This window comes from Toxotes jaculatrix, chromosome 17 (assembly GCF_017976425.1).
Source record: "Toxotes jaculatrix isolate fToxJac2 chromosome 17, fToxJac2.pri, whole genome shotgun sequence".
Lineage (NCBI taxonomy): Eukaryota > Metazoa > Chordata > Actinopteri > Toxotidae > Toxotes > Toxotes jaculatrix.
Window position 1 is genome coordinate 15,597,792 of NC_054410.1, and position 26,733 is coordinate 15,624,524.

General features: G+C 40.7%; 1 protein-coding gene across 1 annotated transcript in view; it reads right to left on the reverse strand.

Annotated features, from left to right (window-relative positions):
- Positions 1 to 7,006: 7,006 nt before the first annotated feature.
- dlgap2a (discs, large (Drosophila) homolog-associated protein 2a) overlaps positions 7,007 to 26,733 on the reverse strand; it is a 140,388-nt gene continuing 120,661 nt past the window's right edge. The window contains exons 9-15 of the mRNA XM_041061311.1: positions 17,396 to 17,781; positions 11,645 to 11,733; positions 11,075 to 11,514; positions 10,842 to 10,933; positions 7,750 to 7,909; positions 7,462 to 7,469; positions 7,007 to 7,213 (exon numbers count right to left, since the gene is read on the reverse strand). Of these exons, the coding sequence (XP_040917245.1) occupies positions 7,007 to 7,213; positions 7,462 to 7,469; positions 7,750 to 7,909; positions 10,842 to 10,933; positions 11,075 to 11,514; positions 11,645 to 11,733; positions 17,396 to 17,781 (1,382 nt within the window). The remainder of the gene's footprint in view (positions 7,214 to 7,461; positions 7,470 to 7,749; positions 7,910 to 10,841; positions 10,934 to 11,074; positions 11,515 to 11,644; positions 11,734 to 17,395; positions 17,782 to 26,733) is intronic.

Sequence of the window (26,733 nt, forward strand, 5' to 3'; positions counted from 1 at the left end):
GTTACATCAAATTAAATCTTGATCGGGCAATGCAGGAAGAAATGTGTACAGAGAAGTCCAAGTGCAACATCTGATTATTGAACAACCCATGAATTTCTTTTTTTTGTCCAACAGGGGGCGGCCTCACCTCATACATTTGAGATTGTATGAGACAGGGGAGGGAGTTTGAGTAGAGTTCTACAGTATAAAGTACAGTATGAACTTTTAACTACAAGAGCATCTAAAATCAATCTGGTGTTTAACTGATGGAAAAAATATAAAGTAGTATATTTTAATCAACCTGTGCAAGTGTTGACATGTTCCTGACTCTCCTGTTAGCTTCCTTGAGTGGGATAAATCACACTTTTTTCACCTGACAAAGACCTTATAGGTTGAAACAGTGGATTAATTAAATCTTTTGGGAATTTGCTCATTTCAGGGTTCATACAACCTCTACTTTTCCTACACACTTTTATCATTCTTTTTAGCATGTGATGTTTGATAATTCCCAGCATAGCTGTGCTTAACTTCCGAGGAGGAGGTTTAATACAGTCCTGATGTGTTGTATCAATGGTCATATTATTCACCCCTACAACCTGCAGAATTTTAAACTGATACATTTCAGAAATGGAAAATCCACATTTAAATTAACATTGGATGAGGTTATTTGACAACTAAACCAAATATAGCAATGCTGCCAGTGGAATCTGCATCGCTATGGTGCATGAAACCTGCTGTTGTTTTGTCATGGGCGTGAATCAGATAACCATTACAACAGGATGCATAAAAACTATGTAATAAAGCTACATGCTATGCTGTTCACAGTATAGGACCCAACTCAACATGTCTTGATCTAGACCAATGTTACCACTCAGGCTATATTTGCATGTGAAATCTGCTCTCAGACAAATACCATGTTGGATATTAATCATTCTACAGTGTCAACGACCTGGAAGATGTTCTTGAACAATGTGACCAGAATATTTTATGATGATAAGTGGACTGGTGACCTTCCTGTCTCACTTAACCAAGAACAGTGAAAAGTAAATCCCCCAATTCCTCTGACAGATGATTCAGAGCTACCCTTCATCTTTATCTCATTGCTATTTTGGTTAGCAGACTGCATACAGATATAAAATGCATGAAATGCCAAGAACACTTTGATAAATTCATTGATTCTTCCTCCTGTGAGCTAAAATCCTACCATCGGGAATGCTGTTGTTAATTGGAGAAGCACTGCATGGCTGCTTTTATTTTCCTTCGTACTTAAGAGGATATAATGTAGTTTCGTGTCTAACAACATGAAATAAAAATCATCAAGGGATTTAAAATCAATCAATCATGACATTTTACTAATACTCACCTTTTACCATAATTTACCATTTTTGAAGTCCGATTTGTGAAAGCAACCACACAGACAAACGTTTCCAAACTTTTTCTCCAAAAATTTAATTGCAGAATTATTTACACTGGATGAACTCAGCAATGGTCAAACTACTCAAAGAGGCAAAATCTTTCAATAGCTCGGCTAGGAAAGAAGGGAGAAAAATGCATATGTCGTTGCAAACTACTGAAATAATACAAAAATAACCCAGTGATACGGTAACTTGCACTGAAATAACACACATTGAGAAATGCATATGTGATCGACTTAAATAAACACATAACAAAGGTGCATCAGTGGGACAGCGTCATCATTTTTGACTAAATAAAATAAATAAATAAATAAATAAGCCTACATTCAGAATCAGTATTTCGCATGCCATCATATCAGCTTAGAAAATAACTTTAACAAAGTAAAAATGACAACAAAACATGAGCAAGAGCAGAAAATAGTCATGTTTCAATGAAGCATATATTATATATTTATATATCTATATATATTTCTTTACAAATAATGAATATTTGGAATTATATTCATCCTCACTATAGATATGATATACAAGAGATGAAAATAGTTTTAGCTAAACAACTACCTTTTTTCATTTTATCTAGTAATTATAGAGTTTCACATTCCAAGTTCAAGGAAGTGTTGTATCAGGCTATATTTCAGTGAGTCTGATGCTCTTTCCACGGCATGGTTACGAAAAAATCCCCTTGAAATATTTCACATCATGGGTTCTAGAGTCAAAAGCGGATAGACAGTCGTACACCAGAAGAGAGGCCACAGAATGTTAAGATACGGGCTGAAATTATAGGGGATGAGAGAAATGGGGCAAAGGGAGGTGGCAGAAATGGCTTGCTTACACAAAACTGATGAAGGATATGTGGTTGTGTAGAGTTATGATTTTACAGTATGCTGGATAAGTCAGAAAGATGGCACTTGGAGTTAATTGCTGCCCTCGTGATATTAAATGTAACACTGATGCAATTTTCTGCCCTCAGGGGTTTTCAGGAGGTTTTTGTGAGTGACCTGTTAAATTACCATGACCTTTTAACTAAAATAAATCACTTCACTTACTTTCTGTCAAGTGAGAAAATCCTCCAGCGCTTACAGCATCACATGCACACCACACACGCATACGTCAACCAAAGGAATCCAACGCAGAACACCCACTAAAATAAGCTTCAGTGAGGAAATACAAGATTACTTTGTCACAAGGAGCAAATTATAGCTGTCAGTCTAAGGCTATGTACCCATGTGAACAAAAACGAGTGAAAAGGTAAAAGAAAAAAAAATTCACATAGGTAGAAAATTATTTTCACTGGAACAAACTTGACCTCACCATTACAGCAGAAAAATTTTCTTCATAGCTTAGAAAATGTCTCTGAGAAGCTTTCATCAGTACCAAGGTAATATTACTTTTTTTTCCAGATAGGAAATGGTTCTAAAACTAAATATATGATTTCTGAAAGCCTAGTTCTTACTTATGTTACTGTAGCTGTAAATTTACTAAAGTCTGTGTCTCTATTGCACAAATCCTTTTCAGCTTTTTCTGTTCCCCCCTGACTTTTGGCACCGATCTCAGTTTGCTATTTGAAATGGTTCGAACCTGGTCTAAGCAGAAATAGAAACTGAACCATGGTGGTGGATGCAGATCAGTTTTTTTTCACAGCTCTGATCAATTTACATATGGGAGAAACACCTCTGTTGTTTCAGTGTCAGCCTTTAGTGAAACTAGCCCAGCAGAGATTGATAGAAGCAAATATATAGTGCTGATGCTTAAATTCTACAGTGTAGGCCACTATTCAGCAATACATTTATCAACACAAGCTTTGAAGGGCCTTGGAGGCTGTTTGCTTGATCTCACCAAGGACCCAAAATCTTACATAAGCTGCTTTGCTTAGTCAAAGGCAGGCTGAAAAATACCCAGCACAGCGCCCAGCGATCCACACAGAACAGCCTTCCAGCTACATAACAGCATACAACACCAGCAGTTTGGGGCTCAGTGCGGAGCCCTCGTCTCTAAGCCAGCATATGTCAGGCCGAGTCTGTCTCTCCCCCGTCTGCCTGCCACTGTGGCAACAGCAGGGGGACGACTCTGCTCTGCCAACTGCCTGGCATCACAAACCCAGACGCTTTCCAGAAACCCGCCGTCAGACTGTTTAAGGTCCCTGCCTCTGCAATGAAAAAAAAACTGCAGAATTATTCATGGGTGTGTTTTTAAAATGTTTCTTTAAAAAATGTGTAATCTTACAGTCAGCTGTGGGCCATTAAAAGCCCCATCTGCATGACCCTGTCGCTCTACAGATGACTTTGGTTACTTGGCAATTTGTTCGACTGAAAATACTTCTTAGCTCTTAGAAATGCATTGACTGAGCTCTGCTACAAGAATTTATGATAACCGAACAAAGGATAATGCATTCTGATACTGTGAAAAGTTGGTTTGTACACCAGAACCCATCATGGTTCTATACCTAGAGTCATGACGGGTTCAGAGCCTATGTTTTATGTCTTCTGGGGACTCTGTGTATTTAAATTTACCAAAGATGCATACGGTTAAAAAATTTTGGATTGTATTTTATCAAAAATACAATCTGCAGTAAATACACGTTTCAACAGAGAGCTAATCACAGGGGGACGATGTGTATTTGTGTTTATGTTTGTGTGTGGGTGAGACGGAGATGCAGGTCAGGCCACAGTGGGGTACTAACAGGGAAATGAAGCCGACTCAAACGCACACTGACCCCAGATTCACCTTCTTTTTTTCTGAATATGTCAGCACTGCACTACCAAAACAAGATACACACACACACACACATCCCAGCAAAATGCACACACACAAAATATTCAAATTCACAGAAATGTACTTTTGTTGCTCTATGATAAATCTCCCTGGTCCTACCCTTTAATGAAGCCAGGCACACTGGCACAATTAATAAACCAAAACATTTCTAAGTCATAAAAATAGATTTTTAAGTGACGTATTGATCAGCTAACAGCACATTGTGTTGCATTGATTGTTTATCTAGTACTGTATTGATTAAATAAAAAGCAGCACCATTTCATTGATTATCTAAAGTTTTTACCAACAGACTTAAGTCCTTAGTCCTTAAGTCAGCAATTAAAACAAGTAAAGATCAGCAGACTTTTAGCTTTTGCTCAAGATGAGCTTACTTTTATAATTAATCCGCTACCATGTAACATACAAGGATTCGGGTTGCACCAGTTATTCAGAAATCCATTTCCATGTTTGTCTCTCCTAAGCTCATCAATCAAACTAGTGATTTACTAAATCACACTGCACCTAAAAAACGTAAAAAAAAAAAAAAAAAAAAAAAAGTGCTAATCAAGCCTGTATTAAAGTTTAAATCAGATGACAGGAAACATCTTTAGCACGGTCCATTCAGCTATTGGAGTCACTGTAGCATCACAAGCTGTAATGCAAAAGCCAAAAATAAGTAGGAGGGGAAGAAAAATATTAAACTTCACTACCAATGCTTTGTTTTATTTAAATATGGTATGCATATGTGTTTCAGACTTAGTAGTCTTCATGCAGTTTAGAATTAGTCAGATTATGCTTGCCTAAGGGACACACGCTAGTCATTTAACCAGACATAATTGGCTAAATAATGTTTTGTAATATGTCGTGTTATTTTTTACATCGTTTTAACTTTTAAAGCCTTTTATCAAGTGTCAGGCCAGATACATTTCATCACATTTCACGTGAACTCTACTCTTCAATTCAAATGTGTCGTAGATAACAAGCTGAGTTTATCTGTTGGTTAGCTACATTGCAGTTACACAGTTGGAAGGTGTGATTACATATTCAGTGACAACTAATCTCAATGAATTTGTGTGCGTGGTGCAACACATTTTAATTTATGCAGAAATCTATAATTAAATATTAAATATAAATATTAAACACATAAGCTACATTACAACTTGGCTAAGTTTGAGTTCACAAAGAGCTGGCATAACCAGCTTCTCCAGTGCATCTCAGCATTGCGATGGTAATCAAAGGCAAATAATAATATCTAGCTAAGTACATCATGTTGTAACAAAACACCATACATGGGTCTGCATAGCCACAGACAGTTAATATCCTAGTCCTCATGTATTTCCTTTCAATGGGAGACTTGCAAAGTTTTTTGTAATTTGGGACTTGCTTCTAGCATCCCTCTGGAACACCTTTGCCCCAGTTTCTTTTCATTACTTCTCACGGTTTCCTAGAGGGAGTCAGTGCAGTTATGATACTGCTTAGGTAGACTTTCAGCGACACACAACTTTTCAAGAAATACAAAAATTACAAAGCTATTTCTTTGATTAAAGAAACTAGCATGCAGATATTTTGTTTATGTTTTGGAGGATTTTTCTATCACTCCTCATTAACTGTGGCTCGGGGCGCTACTTGGAAAGGCCTGAGAGAAGTATATTAGATGAAAACACAGCAGTTTGTTTTTGTGTGTGTGTGTATGTGTGTGGGAACAAGCCACTGTATGTATGCAACAAATCCAGATTTGCCAAAAGCAATAGAGAGGGCAGGTAAGCAGTGGGTATGTGGGAAAAAAATATACACAATGAATATTCTTCCCGCTCACAATTCAAAAATACAACAGTACTATTGTGAACTTGGGTATGTACATTTCCCTTGGAAATAGAGAGAATTGTAATAAGTGCATAAGTGCATTTGTCTACACATTTTGATCTAAGGAGTTACACAAACCTTCATATTTTGTTTTTTTCTACTGCATTGACATAATGAAAATGTTGGCACAAGACTTGCATGTTTTCCGCTTCAAGTAAATGTCAATATTTGAAAGTTGGCAACAGGAACATGAGATATATAGCAAAGTCGTTTGTTTGAAATGTGCATGTTAATGAGCTGACAGATGTCATTCTTCCACCAATCCAAACCATGAAAAAATGTTTGACTTACAACCAGATCGGGTAGAAAGCTGCATTTTTCAACACTGACCAGACCAGCGCTTATAAGGGCTGCCTGAATAACCTTGAATGGGTGATCAGTGCCACATGCACATAGTTGAGGTATTTCAAGCATTGGCACTTTTCAAAGTTTTGAACTTACAACAATTTTGTGATATTTAGCTTGTAATTAACATTTACTCCAAAAAGGAACAGAGGAAAAAAGAGTGACCATGTAACCTTAAATTATTTAAAAATACTGAAGGTTTACTAACTTTGACCGTTTTTGAACAACTTGAACTAAATATAATTTCTCTCATTTACTCTTTTAGCTCAAAGGCCTGGTTGCTGGTAGGTTTTCAAAGCTGCACTTTTTAAATGGCACTTTGCAAATGCTGAAAAACTACAGAAGTACCCATCCAGGACATCGGATGAGAGAGCATGTAGGCTGGGTATCTTGATCACCAGCAAACCAAGGAGAAACCCAACCAACCCATGTCAGACATACATTTCTGTTAACACTTATTCTGATGGGCGATGGGAGAAGAGGCTTGGCACATCCTACAGACCGATGGTGAAGGGCACTGAGGATGGCTATTGAGATCAGACAACAGATAGATAAAGGAAGTGTAAAGAGAGAAGCAGTCTAGAAAAAAGGCTAGTTTTTAAGTTGTTTGAATGTGGGAGCAGGGAGACGTATTGGCCCCTGACCCTGTCTTCTCAAAGTCTAGTCTGGGCCTCGGGAATATAGATCTCGATGCTGTCTGCTCGCTCCGAGGCTGAGTTCTGCCGGAAGGAGGCCGCCCGCTTGGCTGCCATGAGCCGCCGACGTGCCTCCTGTCGGTGCCTATCTGGGAGGTCCAAGGATTTCTCCCTTGTCACTGCACTCTTCTGTCGCACTGTCTTCTTTGGTACAGGAGCTGGTGGCTTTAAAAAGAAGAGAGAATAATTATGAGCTGGTTGTTCAGTCCAAGATTCTTTGGTAAGGGACTGTCTGAAAATTATTGGGTCGGGAAGGGTGGCTGAAACTTTTTAAAGCATGGCCCTTAGTTTTCATATAACCATTAAATTGCACATTAGATGAGTATCAGATGTATTTTACAGTAAATCTCCTAAAGCAAAAGAATGAAATAAAACATCAATTTGGGACGAGACAAATGTTAAATAACCTTCACCTGCTTCCCTTAAAAATTTAGACAACCCTCCAACAAAAGGAAAAGAACATATTTTTCCCCTCTTTCCTGCCCCTGGCTCCACTAATTTTCAGTCTCTAATCTAAAATGTTCCATTGAGTAATTTCTAAATGAAAAAAGAATAAAACTGACTGTTTCATAAAGTAATTTGTTTTGTTTATGTTTCCACAGAGTAGCATTGAATCAGTTCCAGTCTTTAGATGACTGACAATGACATCTTGAGGTTGTCTTGAGGTTGTCGGGGTTCAGGGCTGACACTGCCAGGGAGACTCCTCACCTTCTTCTCTGGGCTGTCAACAGGCCTCCAGTTGTTGTTCTTGATCTGCTGCAGCTGGTCAAACTTCATGGTGACGTCATCGATGGACAGCTGTAGTAGGTCCCAGAACCCAGCCAGGTCCTGAGAGGTGGGCCGTGGCATGGCACTGGGGTCCTAAACGAGATGCAGGTGAGAGGCGTTACAACAAAGACGGTATAAATGTCTGTGGTGACATCAAGCGATGCGCCAGATAGTTGGTTTGAATGTCTGTAGCCCAGATAATAAACACAACCACCTTTCACACAGAGAATCACATGAAGACAGTCATGACCATTGTGGTTATTGCACTTTGGTTTAGATCCACTAGATGTCCTTATCAGACTCATCAAAACAGGCACAGATACCAGTTTGGGGGCTTTTGGTTGAAATAGAGGGATAACAACTCGAGATGGAGACCAATGCTGTCATATTTCCTTGGATGAGCTCAGAAATAATAAACTGCCTTTGTCAGTTCGGCCCTATTCATCACTCTATTCCTCAAATGAAATGAACATTAGATTGAGGAGAGCTTCATTGTCTCTGGTTTTAATGAGTCATGAGAATCTGTGCTAACACTTTTTTTTTGTTGAGGTAATAAGTCATTGCATTTTCTTTGAGGTTTTCTTCCATTAACTCAGTCCCTTTTGCTTCATTGTTTATAAACCAAAACAATATTAGGGACAAACAGTGTTTCTGATTGCAGACATAGTGTAGATGATACAGCTCAAGAAGACACATCAGCTGTTTTTGGAGCTATAATACAATACACTAACACCTAGGAATCTGTAAATGCTGAATCAATATAAGGATATTGCTATGAATGTGATTAGAAACACTAATCACACTAATCACAGGTAGATTTATTTATTAGATTATTTATTAAAAATTAAATGTTATAGCTTTGAGCTGGGGGGACCTTTGCCACACTTACAAAACATTTTCCAAAACAGGAATTTCCATAAATAGCAGTTTCACTTTAATTGATCTGATTTTAATTGAACTGATTAATAGCTCAACTTTAAATATTACAACTGTACAATCTTTCCTTTGTTTATTGTAACTGTCGGTGGACTGTCTGATTATCATACATACATGGAGCTCCTTACACACCACACTGTACCATTTATTCAGGACCCTTTAAAGAACACTGTGCTAATAATACCTAGGTCATGAGACTGATTTCTGTGAGAACTATGGACATTTAAGAGGCAACACTGAGCACATGAAATTTTTCACCGTGAATAATAAAGTAATGACTGCTCATGAAACCATATATTATAAAGCTGTTCATGTGTTCCAGTCAACCTTGTGCTTCAGTTTGCTTTTTGATTTCTTTCAGTCTGTCTCGAGTCGGCACAATCTGCCAGATCCCAGATTCCAGGACTCGTGGACCCACTTCAATTAAAACATCTACGATGGGATGTGCTGACTCTACAACCCCGGTGACACTCCCTCACTCACATTCTGTACCTTGTGACATTTAGAGTAGATGGCTGGTGACGGGTAATGCTAATAATTTGCATAATATTCTCATCGAGAGTGTTACTTTCATATTTGTATAGCATTATGAGATTAGGATCATTCTTTTTTGTATTGCAAAAAAAATCCCTAGATTTTAAACATCATAGTATCCATCATGTAAAGTGAGCTGGGAACACATTTCTGTTATCTGTAATTACTGTGGACTGCCTCAGCACTTCATCAGTTTTAATTCTGACCCCTGAACCTGTGAGGTTCTGCAAACTGTCTCAGAAGTCTTAAGGCTTCAGATATCCGGAGCTGACAGATTCAGGAGGAACCAGTAAGTTTTAAGCCCTGGCTGTGTCTGTGTGTGCTTTTTAATCCTGGAGCTCCTCCCACAGAAGTGCACCACAGAAACTGTTTGTCTCTTTTTAGAGCATTTTTAAGTCAAGCTTTCTGAAAGCTGATCTGTGAGGCAGAGAGGAAAGGGCTGATAAAACACAATTAGACATCTTTTTAAGCTGCTAATTTGTGAGTATTTATTTCACAAACGTAGCCAAAATATGAAGTGAATGTTGTTCTATGTGCATTTGTCATGTGGAGAAATGCTGCAGCTGTTTGTGATGAAAAAAGGGGTTGAATAAACTTACTCAATACTGTCTCCTTCAGATGAAAAAAAAAAGAGCTTGACTTGCTCTAAAAGGCTGGTTCACTGTATCTAATCCCCGTGCACTTCCCATTCCTCCCTGAATGAGCAGTTTCTGCTGCACATTGCAAAAACAGCATCACTATCTCTCATAACCCTGCACCAGCTTCATTTGAAATATTGGGTACTTGGCTCCAGATCAATAAAAACGAGTTGTGAACAGTGTGAGAAAAATATGAGGCAGAAATCCCTGACCCTGTGTGTGTTCCTGAACTCCTGGATGAGCAATAGAGCGGCTGCTGTCTGGAAATTTAGTTCTGTTCAAACCCAAGGTTTGGCTCAGTTCTTCTCTTCGCGAGACAAAGCTGCATCACCGAAAACATATCCATCCACGCTCATGTATTGTTCCTTTCAAAACGTTCAGGTCACATATAAATGTGCTAGATAAATATTGATTCTCAGTATTGTAGCTTTCCACAAGTCAATGACATATTCAGGGAGTTTTGATTCAGCTTGTTAGTGCCGGCTAAAGCATTAAATGTGTATTGAAGGTTGGAGAACAAAGGTTGTGAGGACACATAAAGGACTGTGGAGCTGTTTCTAATGACAAAAGATAATTTCATAGCGCAGTCAGTCTTTTTTTTTTTGTCTTGTAAGCTTTATTCACACTGTAGCTGTGCCATACTAATTTCTCTTTTCTGATTAAAGTATATTGATTTTTTTGGAGGGGACCTTTTGTGCCTTTATTTGATAGCGACAGCAGTAGAGATTGACAGGAAATGAGGGAAAGAGAGTAGGACATGCAGGTACAATCACGTGTAGATGTGATGGTACCAATAAAAAGCACTAATGTGAAGAATGCTGTCAAATGTAAGAACTTTAAGAGTAGCTGGGGGGGGCAAATCAGTTCAGACAGAACACTCACACACACATACTGCCTGTCTTTGATAGGTTTCTTACCAGGTTTTGCTGACACAGCCAGTAGAACTGCTGGAATTTCTGAGACATGAGCAGCTGAGCGCTTCCCACTGCACTTCGGATTTTGCCTAGGACTGAAACACACACAGCATATCAAATATTGTACAACACATACGGTGCCATATGTTTAGTACAATACATTCAAAGAAAAAAAAAAAACCCTGCAGAAAATAAAAAAAATCTGAAATATACAAAGCTTTCAGCAGGTCACTCACTCTCCTCTGACAGGTCATTCTCTTCAGCCTCTGCCTCCATCTCTTTACACCAGCCCTCCATCCTCTTGGTCTCTGTGTGGAGCAGTTGCATGAACCAGCTCCCATCCCTCCGCAGGGAGGGGGACGCCCTGCCCGACTCGCCTGACGAGACCGCGCTCTCCCGTGGGGAGGGGGGCTCCAGCTGCCAGGTGGTCTCGCTGGTCGTCTCCCTGGGGCTGGGGGGTTCAGCAGGGGTACGGTAATCCTCACGGTAGCTGAAGAGTCCCTGGGTGCGCACGGTTCTCACCGCCCCATACTGCGTGGGTGTGCTGGGCTCAGAGTGACGCTGGAAGCCCCCGCCGAACTGCAGGCCTTTGTCCTCCATGGTGGGGAAGCCCTCCAACTCCATGTCAGCCTGCACAGCTGTAGTCACACTGTTGGAGCGTTTGAACCTGCCCTGTCTGCAAAGAGATGCACACGCACAGGCCAAAATGACAAACAATGGCAGCAACAACGGGGCTATTGTCTATACAAGTGAGAGCAAACATCAGAGACTGAGCTTCTCTAATAAGGCTCAAATTATTATCTCACCCTTTCTTGTCATCTTCTACCTGGATCCCAACAGAGTGGTACTCCCGTGAGCCTTTGCTCTCAGATTCGGAGTCCGTGGCTGCTTCCACCTGATGCGAAGAAATGATACAAACCAACAGCGCTTCTCATTATGTGAGCTATTTCCCAGTGTTACTGGGTTTATTGGTTTGGGACTGGACAGAGCACCTTTACTGCACACAGCCTGTCAGAAAGAAAACATTGTATGATTTATGGAGACTGCAAAGGCAACAAGAGAGAGGAGGTTTACTGCAGGGGATGTTAGGTTTCTGCAGAAATTAATATGAATAATGAAGGAGGATGTGCTGTATCTTACACTGCACACTATGTCTAATAATGTTCAAAGTATAAGCACCATACATTCTCAAATTCAGATCATATGATTTATTACATCCAAAATACAAGAAACAAAAAATTAAGGTAAGAAGTATGTTTTTGTGCTATATTTTTAATTTTTTTGCAGGATTCCAGGACTCCATGGGTTTAAAGTTGAACTAATCAATATTTCATATGAACTCTCAGTCTGATAACTGTGTAATGTGTAAGGGTAATTATTGTTTTGGTTCACTCTCTCCATTCTAGCATTGTTTCTGAAGGCAGACAGTGTTTTTTAATGATAAAGCTCTGTTAAACTCATTGTACACTATCAGCCTAGTACCAAATGGCAGATAGACAAAGTTAGCAACTACCTGGGAAACACAGACAAGCGTTTAGTGGTGTTTAATAGTCTGATACTTCTCTCAGCTTAAAGAAAAAAATGAGAAAATCCACAGGAAAAATGCTCAGTACTTTAAATGAGGCAGTATGGAGTGGTCAAGTATTCATGGCTGTCACGGCTGTGAGACCATGGTTACACAGCGAGTGATAAGGCAACATTAGTGGATATTATGGGATGGTAAGGAAGAGTGACTGATGATGATCCTCCCTGCCCCTGCATGGATCCAGCAGCCCAGACTCAGAGACTCTTTATCGCTGCCTGCACCACTCCCCGGAGCCCCACATTTTACTGACTTTATGGAAACCCTGTCAGTGATCACCATTTCTGCTATGCTTTTCTGTCTGTCACTTTTTTCTTTGTCTCTCCATTTGTTCATCTGTTTGTTTGTTTGTTTTTTTAATTTCTTTGCTTTCATTTCTGCCTTTGTCTAACGTTCACAATTTCCTGCTGGCTTACTGTCACAATTTTTTTTTCTTTCATTGCTGTCTTAAGCCTCTCTTTGTCTTTTTTGTCGTTTCAGTATTTCTTCTTTAGTGCCCGCTGAGCCTTTTTTCGTTGTGACTGTATCACGAAATGGTCTGCAAATCAAGTTTGATTGTACAGAGTGGCGAATATGGACGCCGGTAGGAAGCAGTTTGCCATTTCTTTCCTTCTGAATGTAGCTCTTCTGAATTTCCTTTTCTATATATCTTCTGATTGGTACGTTTTTTGTTTTTTTTTATAACACAGAGCGGAAGAAAAAGAATCACTTTATATTTCTGTCATACCTTTCCTTCCTTAGCCATCAAAATGATTGCAGGAGCCATCCAGAAATGTTCATATGAGGCCTTTAGAGTGTCTGACATTCATAAATCTTCAGCTCAATGTGTATTATGACTACGAGAGTGAGTCAGAGGCACTGGTTCAAAATAGTGCATGTCTCTGTTGTGGAGAAATGTCAGCCCTACCTTTGGTGTGGAGTGGTCAGTATTAAAACTGGGAAGTGACATTTTTGGAGAGCCATTTTGTATTCTGTCAGGCCGTTTGGGAGAAGCTGTTGGCAGAGAGGAAATGAGCATGGAGCAGCTTGCTGAGGTGACCTCCATTACTTTGTGTTAGAAGCAGAGCAAAGTCCACCTCGTGATGAGGGAATGAGTTTCATGTCTGTGATGGATGAGGACTAAAGGAAGACAAAACATTGAGGAGGCTGGGAGATTTATGCCCAACGGGCTTACCTACCCTGAAGATGTTTTGGTGTACGTACATAGAGATACTCCAGTGTGCACACACACACACACACACACACACGCACACACACACACACTGCATCAGTCATCACAGTCACACCGTCAGCACAGGTGTGGAAACTGTGAGCATCAGCGAAAACTTGAGCAGAGCGACTGTGCCTTTGATCCAAAACACACAAACACCACCTGGTGACTTTTGCCAGCCAATGGCTCTTTGAGGTTAAAAGGTTTGACTTCCTCTTTATACAACCTCATTATGGCTCCAATTAAAACTATTTTTGTAAATAAATCAATCAGCGCTTTAGAACACAGACATGTTGCAGCATATCACAGCTATAAAGTGGTCTCTGAGGACTATGGGAAGTCAAGACAACACCGCACCCACCCGGTCAGAGACCAAAGATTAAAAATAGTTTAACCTTCTAAGGGTATAAAAAGCAAAAGGCAGATCAATACAGAGGCAGGTTAATTCAGATTAATTATACTTCCTGTAACAGGTGAAGCAGACCATATGAAATGATGAGGTCAACCGAAGCTGTCTGCAATGTAGATAAATCAATATTTGAAAAGTCCCAAGAGCTGCATGATATAACACATTATTGCCATCTCATCCAGCCATTGAAATGGTATCTATTAATAAACTACTGGGCAATACTATGGGCTTGAAGTTAGACAGAGCAGCCTAATGCACGGAAAGCAAAGACGACAACCTAAAAGTATAAAGTCTCTAAAATGTTTCAATTATTTTCTGAATTAGCAGTTTAACTGTATCTTCTGTTGTTTTTAAATGGGCTGAGCTTTTTAGAAATTACTCTGGAAATCAACAAAAGCTTACAAGCTCAGCTAACTGAACTCTAATTACCTTGTAGAACTTAGAACTTTATCTCTATTTACCCGATAATTAACCAGAACAAATAGTTCCAAAGTCTGTTACTGTCCAACATGAATCCCACACTACCAAGAATAAAACTCTTGTGTAGCATTACTCTATTTTACATGTATTTGTTTTTGTTGTTCAAAAAGTCATTAAAAATCATATACTATGTATTAAACACTGGATTCTGTCAAAAAAAAAAAGTAAAATCCACCATATATTAAGTTTATAACTAGAATTGAAGTCCTGCTCCACCAGGTTAATAAAACCCCCAAATTCCCATTCTTGCGTCATGACCTTAGTGTCCTCAAAGGTAGCTACGCCCTGCACAGACTCCCTGATACTACAATGTTCTGACAATCAGACACTGAGAGTGGAGGTGGTCTGATGTTGAGGGGTTGGACTGCATCTAAAGGGACTTCCTGAGACACTTTTTAAAGAAAGTCTGTCGCCAGGCAAAAGCTGCCTCCTCTGCATTTCTATCCCTCTCAGATGTTTCTTTGAATACAGACCTTTATTGCACCTGCATTACTGATCGAAAGTGGTCACAGACTTTACACACATCACTGGAGCCAATCTGGAAGTCAGTATCATTCTCTGTCACTCTCATTCACATGTACACACACACACACACACACACACACACACACACACACACACATACATCTTAACTCCCTCCTTAAATTCGCCTTCACTTCCTCTCATCCTCTTAAACAGTCAGGACTAACCGTGTCCTGCTCTTTCCGCTCCACACTTATCTCACCCACACTGCATTTGATCTGTATTCCCCTCTGCTGGTAAATGAATGAACTAAATCAGAGATGTATGCACGCCGATTTGGAAAGACGGGGCCCCCGATCGCGTTTCGCCCGCTGTGAAGTTCGGTGAGGCATGACGATGAGGTTTTGATGTTGCAGTTCTGCTATTCAAAATTAGCACTCATCATCACCAGTGTGGTTAGGTGGATGGTTCAGCCTTGGATGACTGACTCTGACCCTCACTAACAGGAAACAGAAACTGTAAGTACTGTATGTGGGTGAGGTGAGGCGTTCAGTTTCTGACAGAGGCAGAGTAAAGGGCTGTCTGCTCAGTGAGCACATGATTGAACACAGAGTGAGGTAGTGTTTCGCACATCTACATGAGGCAGGAAATTAATCTAACCTGGTTACTGTGAAACCTGCTTTTACATTGAAGTGATTTCTCCCCTAAAACGCACTGCATTTTCACAACAAGGCTGCATTTTACATGCTTCACTGACAACTGATGATGGCTCAAATATGGGCTGCACTCGCACAGACTTATATGTATATAAGTGTATATGTATACATATGTAACATATGTATTTTACCTTCAGTTTTGCTTGGAACCTGTACTGTACTTCTGGTCAGTAAAGGTGAATAAATGTCTAACAATCTTTTGCCTAAAAAGTCTTTACAGGCACAGGCACACACGTAACAGCCCTATTAGAAGTACAGCTTTTTTTGGTCCACTTGACCTGGAGTTCAGCAGAAATTTTGCTGTGTTAATAAAGTTTCTTCCTCACCTTAATTAAGGAAAGCACTTTCCCAGCTGACCCAAAGTTTAAGGAACCAGGTTACATTAAAACCCTGAATGCAGACTGAATTCCAGTACATCATATTAATAGCCTATTACAACTGATGTGTTGGGGGCTGTTTTTTAATTGCTCGCATTTACACATAACAGTGAAATGTAATGTCTGGGCAAAACTTGCTTCTGGATACTTAATAAGTTTGGATGTGATACAACGCAGCGAGTGGAGCAGGATCAATTGACTTTGAAGGGATCATTTATTCGCTGGCCGACTCCCCGATGGCAACATTTGACAGTCAATGGCTTCAGTATAATTTGGGTGTTAGACTGATCTCAAGCCAGAGGACTTTCTTAATATCAGCTGAAAAGAAAAAAACACAGCAATTATCCTTTAAGGTGTGCTTGATTTATTTTGCAAGAAACTTGACCAGTACCCAACAACAAGTTCAGACACTTCCAGAGTGAGATGAATGGAATGGTCTGCTCTTTGTTCTTGAAATACTGGAAAAGTTTTTGAGTTCAACTTCACACTTGTCTGAGCAAATTGGACAGTCAGCAGAGGAGTGAGCGAGTGTGTGAATGTATAGATTTGTTGGTGGGAAAGAGAATAAAAAGCAAGTTAGTATACACAGGGAGGATAAAAAGAAGAAAGTAAGTGTGGACGAGGGAGAATCAGGACCATAAAGAGGAGCTGAGAAATATATGAACCAGGAAAAATACAGAAAAGAAAAATGACTACTCCCTATGCACAGCATGACTATTGCCAGTATAGAGTACTGACAGACTCTCAAATTCAGGAAGTAGCTTCGATATTTTGCTCTAATAAAATACTATAAATGGACCTGAGGTGAGGATGTGAGCTGCCACAGATTGCTCTCCCTTTGTTCTGCAGCAGACCCGCAACCTTTAGACTGTGACATGAGATGGACAACACCAGAGCCTCAGCTCATACCAAAGAAGGAAGAGGACAAATCCAAGGAAACATCACAGAGAGAAGGAGATGGCGAGAGACAAAGAAGAAAAGGAAGAGAAAGGGAGAGAGAAAAAGAGAGAGGGAGTGTGAATGAGACTGGATAGAAAGAGAGAAAGGTATAGTAAGAGTAGAGGGAGTGAATGAACCATGGAGTGAACTATCATTCACTAAAACCTGCTCCAGCATGAGTTGAATCTTAATTGATGGATTGCGGTAAGATGACTCACTCTTGCTATTTTTAGCTGCTGAAAAGAGAGCACTGTTTCTGAGTCCCGTGTATGTGTGTGTGTGTGTGAGTGCTCTGTATCGTTATGTAACCATGCATAAGTTTTAGTGCTGCTTTAGCCTTACGTGAGATTTTTCTCTTCACGCACATAGAGCCCAGACTAACCTGTATCCCTATAGACGATCGAGGTGTCTTGAGGTACTCCTCAGCCTTGGACACCAGGATGGCCTTGTCGCAGGTGAGCACCGAGCTGTGGCTGTCTGTGGACGGGTGTCTTTTCCCAGCCATGACTCCAGCCGCCTCCATGGCTATAGTCACGGCCTTGGTGCTGTCCAGGCTGTCTGTGGAGTTATAGAGGGCTCTTCCTGGGCTCAGCCCCAGGCTGAGACCGTCAGGAGCCCACATCCCACCATGAGGGTGCCTCCCCTCGTGGTAGGCGTCCTGGGTGGACTCAGTGCTGCTCTGGGCCGTGATTGAGATGAGGGGTTTGGAGGTGGTGCGCGGTGGGACTGGAGGAGGGGTCTTCTTGTAGTTGGGTGTGTAGGTGATGGCTGGAAAAGGTAGAAACATAATTATTTTAAAAATCATGTGTTGACAACATGTTGTTGTGTATCATTGATATATGTATATATATGTGTGTGTATATATATACACACACACACACACACACAATTGTTATATAGCAACAAGTTGTTTGGCTTAAGTATTTTTCAGTATGTTATCACTTAATAATACTGCTTAATCAATGCACTTTCATTACTTAATAACCTAATTAGTATATGTGGTGAGCAATTATGATGACGGGACAACAGGCAGAAACACAATTTGTTTCCACAACTTTATAAAACATAGCTCTTTGCTTAATATGTACAACGTGAGTTTCACGCTTGTATTTCTCTGCTGATCCCGATCATCTCATTGATCTAAGCTCCTGGCTGAGTGAGTACTTTCTGCTCAAGAGGTTTGTGTTGCCTCTCAACCTGTGTAGAAACCCTTTTCCTCCTCTTTTGTTCACTTTCAGTTCTCAGATAGGAGAGTGAATGTTTGACATTGTGCGTTTAAAGGTTATAATTTTTTTTATTTAATAAGTCAATAAAGAGAAAAGGAACATCAAAGCCTCTGTGACACGAGACTCTCATCAGACATGGATGATGGTGGAAAAACCAGAGAAGTAATCAACAGTACTCGTGTGTGGAGGATCCTGGTGAGGAGGTGCTGCTCAAGCAAGGCTGACAACTCTCATCTTCTTATTCTGTCCATTTCATGACAGAAAGAGGGGGGATTACTTCCTTTCAAGTGCAAATGAGAATATGGACTTAATCCACAGAGAGATGGACTGAGGAATGGGTCACGAACGCCTTCTAGGCTTTGACGTGTCTTTATTTTCAAGTGAGGCTTTGAGAGAAAAGCTCGCTCGGTGCAGTTACAGGCCGAAACATCTGAGGCACAAGCTGTGTTTAATGTGTTTTGATCAAAGCTGAGAGCGGGCCAGGTACCTCGGAGCCAAGAAAAGACGAGAGAAAGAAGGCGAAGAGGAACAACAGTGAGTCAAGCTGCAGGTTAAGTTATGGGTTATCGTTTTCCCTGACAAAGAGGCAAACGGTGTTGAACTCTGTTTCTGTTCCTGTCTTACAAATGCTTACATCACACAAAGCAATTAAAGAAGTCCTTATGAGACCAAACCCGGATCTATTTTGAGTTCTAATGAGCTGCATCCTTCATGCAGGCCCCCAAAAAAGTTAAGGCGCAGAATTAATAGCATTTCACCCTAATTACATTTTAGCCTGAACAACACAGTTACAGAACAAATACACTGTTTTCTTGTCTAAAACAAGGGATAGGGGTTTTTTTTGGTTTGTTTGCAACCCTTTTTGGAAAGAGAATTATTTGTGTTTACAATAAAACCAAGGGCTTCACCTCAAACCTGCAACAACTTTTGGCCTCTCTGTCACCCGCATTTTGGTTGTGTTTATAAATAGCTGGAGACGTCTGGTCTATGAAAAGCGTTTGGCTCCGGGGGCTTAATGACGCACACTGCTGTCCATTCACAAAATTAACTTCTCATGGATGAAGGGATGCATTAGCGAAGAATGAGGAAGATGAGGTGAGAGAGGATAGAGATGTGGAGGTAAGAGAGGAAACAGGAGCAAGGGTGGGTTTGTGCAGACAGGAAGAGAGTGTGAGAGAAAGTGGTTTGTGTGTGTGTGTGTGTGATACAGAGCAAGGATAAATCAGGGTGCGGGGAGAGATCAAGGGAGGAAAGAGATGACCCATTCAGGGGGCATGATTCAGCAGCAGGACCAAAATAGAACCATTATTAGCCAGCCGGTCGTGCAAAGGGGAGACATAATTCTTGCTCCCTTCCTAGCAGCGGCAGGATTACTCAGCATTTATTTTTCATCTGAAGTGAACTCACTCACTCACTCGCTCGCTCGCTCACTGGTTCACTATAAACATACAGAAATATGAAGATGAAGCAGAACGTGGAAGCCTCGGACTGAAAGCATGGCCACGAGAGGTGTGTGGGCCACAAATTTAACTCATCAGCTGCAATGAACTGCTTCACGTCACATCACGGCTTATACCGTAAACAGTGAAATGGTCAGTTGAGGGGTGGATCGCCAGCCAGGCCCAAGACCCTCCCAGAATCAAGGACTAGGGCTCTTGGGGCTTTAAGGAATTCTGACTTTTGTCTGTTGGGAGCAAAGAACTTTGTAATGTGTGTTTCTGTTTCCTATGTCCTTCTAATTATTAACATAAGTCTCATTAAACCATGACCATGATCGTTCCCTTGACCATGTGGTTATTATTGTAACCTTAACCAGACAAGTACTTATTTTAACCATGATCTTTCCCTAACCACATCTACATCTAAGGTCTAATGAATCAGATTTAGGAAGGATCAATAAGCAAACAGACATGCTCTGATGGTGTTTATTCAAGTAGAAAACAAATGACTGTCAGAGAAGAAAAACAAAACAAATAATGCTCTTCAAACAAACGAGTCAATCTGAAATATGGCGAAGATTATATGGCTCTCTTGCTGTATGCATAAGATAAATGTATGAAAAGAAAAATGCAGCTCATTCAATTCAACTTGACTGATCACAAGCTTTCCCAAAGTTATCAAAGGTGTGTTCTCACAGAAAACAGATAATGTAAATACAGCGTTGATATCTGGCATCTGTGCCCTGACTCCATCACTCTTGACAACAAGGAAACACCAAACTTAGAAATTAATAATTTTGGGCTTCCAAAAAGGGACATAACATAAAAAGTTTGTGGACCACCGGTTTATGTTTATGTGCTCACATTGTGCATAGGGTGAGGTAGAACAAGGAGTAGAAGGAGTTTGTTTCATGGTTTCTGTGTGCAGTGTAAGTAAACCACAGAATAACATGTAGCATGCAAGTTTGGACTTAAAGCCGGTTAGCAAACCATTGTCAACATGCCAAACATCCCCATGACAGAAAGACAAACGAAATGTTTCCTCACGTGTAGGTGACCACATACAGTGAGTACAGTGTAAACGACAGAGCTTGTCCAGAGGTTGCTAAATGTCTTCAGTGCGAAAACGCCATTTGATCTTTTTTCTCACTCACACACACACATGTACACGCACACAAACACACATAAACACACACACACACAAACAACTACCACTGTGCCAGTGAGGCTGATTAACGTGAAACACAAAGGCAGTGATTCAACCACTCCATCTCTGTTAGGGCCTTTCTATCTATCAGGACTGGCTTGTATGCTAACATGAGGGTGGGGCTGGGGGGCAGTTGAGTGACGCGTCGTTAAGAGTCTTTCTCCCCGATTGGATTTATCACTGTAGAGGAAATGCAGCAGTTTGTTTTGCAGCAGGCTTTTAAGGATATGCAAATGATCTGGAGGGAGGGAGAGAGGGGAAGATGGATGGTGAACTCCATTACTGGCACTGACACGAGTGTTTCAGACAGAAACAATAAAGAAATTAATATAAAAATAGCCAAGAATAGATAACACAAACCAGACTGGGAGAGCCATTACTCAAACTTATTTAACTAACCCTGGGTAGTTTTCAAAAGTTTAAAGGTGTCCTGAGCATTGTGATCGATCACTGACAATGAAAAAGAAAAAAAAAACTGTTTGCAACAAACAAAACACCCCTGAGGCAGCAAATGTAGTCATTTCATGGCTAGTTCCTCTTGATCTGTAGATCAAGGGCGTTTTATTTTTTTATTGCTCGCCTCTGATGTTGTCCTGCTGTTCATGAAAGTCACACTGCCGAGTCTGTCTTTAAGTAATGGCTGCTGCAGTCTATAATGGAGACAATGTCCTGCTTTAGCGCCTGGTGGCTCATTGAGCAGCATCTGCATGTCACCACTCAGATGGATGTCACTGTGGTCTCGACCTCACCCTTCCAAGAAAACAAATCGGCTTCTTGTCGACTAGACGGATCCATAAAATACTCAAAAGGAGCTATTAATATAAACGTCTAAGGGCAACGTGTGCGTTCGTGTGATATTGCAGACTTAGGGATGGCAGGATGTTGCATGGCAGGTTTGAGAAACGGATGCCATTGTAAATATGTTAATCAACAGCAGAGAAAGCATTCGCAACACCCTTATTTATCCTATAAACTGCCATTTGCAAATTAGAGTATGACATTGCGTTCACTGCATGGTAACTTATTAAGTTTATTTATCACATGGTGGCCTTTGATAAAGTTCACATTTCCCTTCTTTCTTTCTTTACTGAGCGTGGGAGTAAGTGCACATACACAACATTATTCAAAGTGAATTCAAAGAGCTACTTGCCACAGGACAACTCATGTTTCATTAAAATATTATCTGGCGCATTGATACGGAGCAACGGGGGATGCCCCAGGCAGCAGGTTTACCTGGGGTTTGCTGGGGAGTCCGATCAATGCCGCAGGTGGAGGGGAGGCAGAACTGGATCCCTGAAAACAAGGGAGCGGGGTGGATGTTCAGAAGGATGGGCATATCTGCCCAAACATACAGTACAGTACAGTACAGTACAGTACAATCTATATCAATTAACATTACACAGGGAAGATTGGATCCAGGGAGACACTGCAGGCTATGAAGATCATTCTGCACAGTAGGATGTAAAGCAAAATCAATCTTGTTGCAACACTCTTCTTAAAACTGTCTTCACTAGGGAGGCAAACTGACTAGGAAGTCTAAAAACATGCAGTAATAACCATGTTTCAGTAGAACATCTTCCTCATAGTTTTGTCATCTTTGAATGTTTGAATGAATGACCTGTGAATGAATGAATGAATAACCTGTGTTTGAGATTGGTGTGAATAGGTCAACACACATCATCTGACCTGGCTCTGCAAAGCTTCTCCCGACATGGTTGTACCACAGATCTCACACTTTGTAGAAATCCTACAAAGTAATTCTGGCAACCACTTGAACAATGAAATGTAAACTGACTCCCCTTAAGGTCCTGTGTGATGCTGTGGATTAGCAGTGATGCGCATGGAGTTACAGATGCAGTTGACCTGCAAACACATTTCAATAAGTGTATTTTTAAAATGCTTTACTCCTTTTTAACTCCTCAGGCAATACTTAGAAGTACAGTGTACCTTCTTCATTTGGCTAAATTTAGTCCTAAATCAAGAAAAAAAGTTCTCTTAAAGAGAGCTAACAGTGGAAACAACTGAAGGTATAACGACCCCATATGTGGCAAGTGCTGGATGAGGTTAAAGGTAACGATCATGATATCTGTAATTGTTTAACTTTGCAATTAAGAAGTGTTTCTGCAAAGGTTACCACCCTATTAGATGCTCCTCAGAATGTATGAAGTTAAAAAAAATCTGCCTTCAATAAAGCAGAAATTTCACAGCTACTCATCAGCACCAGTCTCTTTGTTCCAAAGTTCACAGGAAAAACAAGGCCTGTAGGAAAACAGGTCTGTTATCATATGCCAATATCTTTCCTTGCATGAATGAATCCTGATGCAGTTTGTTCTCAGATTCTCAGACTATATCTTATGAATAAACATAACGTCACTGCAGTGCAGGTTAAATCATGTGCTGCTTTTGGATAACAAGTTTGCAAATGAAAAGTTAAACGTGGAAGGGGATCAGAGAGGAAGAGGCTGGTGCGTTTTTATGCCAGCGAAATGAGCAGAAAGAATGAAACAATACAACCTAATTAACTTTCCAACCCTCTGAAAACCTTTCAGATTCAGTCAATTTAGCAAACTTTCATGACACGCTCCGCGCATATTCAGTTAAGAAAATAACACACAGGAAAATCCTTTTCTGGCAGCTCACCGATGTTCATCTTAAAAGATTCTTTTTTCTTCCAGTGCACTTTATTAGAGCACATACTTCAGTGGGTGATTCCATATAGAGGCCATTAATCAGACAGATAGCACAGATATATCTTGTGATTTGCCTGGCTTTTTAGCTGTTCATTGCTGGTAACAGAATTCCGCGTCTTCGATGGTATGAAGGCTCCTTTCACTGCAGTGATTATCAAAATTAAACTACGAATAGAACCGAATAGTTACGGTGAGGCACTATGCATGAAATGCAGAAAATACTGAGGCCATCTGTCATGCACCTTTACAACATCATTTTCATCATTCGGTGTCACACATTTAAAAAAAAAAAAGCCACACAAGGACGTACACCTCTTTTCAGGAAGGAACACAATTCATTTCATTTCATTACACTTATATCCCAGTTGTATTACATTCTCAGTCTTTGATTCCTGAGCATTAAGATGATATCTTACAGTAAAAAATACAATATCACCTCTCAACAAGGCCTGTTATTACTTTTCAGATTCTCAGACAAATTCGATCATGATTTATTGTGTTTGGGTTTTTTTTTTTAACAAACGTATGTTTATACTTACTGTCCAGCAAAGACGTGAATTCAGTATGTTTGGCAGCAAAGTCTATGTGCATGTAAGTAACATGAGGCTGTGAGGCTACATAACATAACATAACTGTACTGGTTTGTAATTATATTTGGGCATGAGTGTGAATGATGCAAGGTATTTTACCAAGGAATTAACAGTATAGTGTATATTACCAGTGTAGTTCCTGTTCCGTCTAAGTTTGTGCAAACATCTTTCTGTTTTCTATATAACTGCAGAGTCTGTTCAACAGCTCACAGAGTAAACAGTATGTCCTTATAGTTATATGATAACTGCCAATATTTACTCACTCCACTCTGGAGTGACAATAAACACAGAGCCCAAAACAAGTCAGGGAAAGTTTCCATTATCACTGCAAAGATTGTCTGGACCTCATATACATCGGGCCATCTTGTCCGTAGTTTATAACAGAGCTCCACAAGAGTCTCTTAAAATAGATGCGTAAAATGTCTTTGATGTAATCCACTGACTGAGCAAGAACATTCATTACAAGTGTATCCAGTGATTTTAAAAAAAGGTACTCTGAAATAAGCAATTCTGTCCTGGAAGATAATTCACATCAGTGGTGACAACTGCTTCAGAGAAGTTCACGCTTCCTTCGGTCAATGTTTTTGAAGCATCATTGTTCAGTAAATTTGTCGCCACAGAGGGTTCATCTTATTTTTGCAGTCCATGACATATGGTTCTTGCTGCTACCAGTGCAGTTTTTTTTCCTGGAATATAACTGCAGGTTTGTGTATAAGGGAAATCCTTGCTTGATTGCCAATGATCACGTGACATTTAGATCCGCATCCTGCTCTACAGCTCATTGGCTGCTACAAACCATAAGCTATAAATATACTTTGAGCTACATTTTGTCTGCTGAGAATGAGGTATGAACTCACAGAGTGAGAGACACATATGTGATTTCTGCACTGTTGTACTCGTATCTACCGCTCCATAGCTCCACACTGGCACTCCTGCGCATTGATTCTCGTCTATGGCCCCTCTTCTGCCACCTGTACCACAGAAAGGCCCTCTCACTTGAAGACCTTTCCGGACTACCTGGGGCCTCTTCTTCCACATGTTCCCCATACTCCTGGTATACAGCCATACACTGCAGTGTCTCTACTATAATATCATCTGGCTCCATGTGGGACATGTCCACTGAGGGTATGACTTCGAGATCTGGTGGCGATAGATCTGTATCTGGTGGAAGAGGATCTGGGACTGGACTTGTGGGTCCAAAGTCTATTTCCAGTGATGTATCTGGGGATACCGAACTCGGAGGGGATATTGTGACAGTGACCTGCGGTAGTAGGACTTCATGTGTTTCTGAGGCTACGTCCTGAGGCAAGTGAACTAGCCGATTATCCATAGCTGGATCCAAACATACAGATTCTGTTGACTGTGAAGGATCCTCAGGGCACAGCGTTACAGGGTCAACAGTGGGTATGGGTGAACTTGGACAATCTGAGTGGTATAAGGGCAGTTCTATGTCCTCAGCATTAGACAGAGAGTCAACACTCAGGTCAAACGGCTCTGGTTCAGGGTCCATGAACACTGAGTCAAGATCGTCTTGATCTAGAGAAGTCAGCATGACTAAGTCGAAGTGGACCAGATCAGCATGATATATAGGGGTGGTATCCAGTGGTTCTGGAAGGGGAGGCCACTCCGAGTCTTGGGATTCTGGTTCAGTGTTTGATTGAGTTTCTACTGAACTCAAAGCAAAGGTTGACGCTGACGTCATTTGCTCTGGGGGAGGGTCAGAAGGATCATCTGGAAGGGTGATAATGGGATCTGGATTTGTGTCACTGTCAGCTGGACTTGCAGGGGAGCCTGTGTCCACGTACTCTGACACCACAATGGATGGACATGTGATGTCTGTTTCTAAATTACATGATGTAACAGTATCAAGATCAAGTGTGGGTGCATCACAGGCTGAATGTGGACCTTGATTTTCTGGGTCAGACAAAAACACCACGGGTGAGTCTAATGGTTTTGGTGGTAATTCTGTTGATTCTGCAGAATCAGGATCTTCTAATCCTGAATATGGCAAAGACACAGTAACTGGATCTTGAGACACTGTATCTGGCTTTTCCACAGTGTTGGGATCTGGAGACTCTGGATCTGACATTATTTCATTATCATGGTCCTCTGGTGGAGACACAGTAACTACAGGGACAGGGTATGGTAGCTGTATCTGATCTCTTTCAATTTCTGCATCTGGGGATTTCACATCATCAGGGTGAGATGGCTCAGTGTCTGAAAGGGACTCATTACCTGGATCTACATTTATTAGCTGTGGAGTGATTACCATTTCTTGTTCCACTGTCACTGAACCTTGGGGGGTTTCAGGGGCTGTTTCTGATGGAAGTGGCTTTGTACCACGAGTGCTGGTTGGGTCATTAGAGACCATTTCAGATGAACTCACAACTTCATGGTCTGGTGGCTCTGGTTTTGGTTCTGGTTTAGCTCTGGAGGATGCAGCAGACAAGTCAAATGGCTTGAGTTGGGCTGCTCTAACAGAGTCTGGAAGTATTGGATCCAAAGAAAGTGGTATGGCACTCTCCACATACATTGACTGTGGACAGGCAAGAATGCTCGGGTCCATGG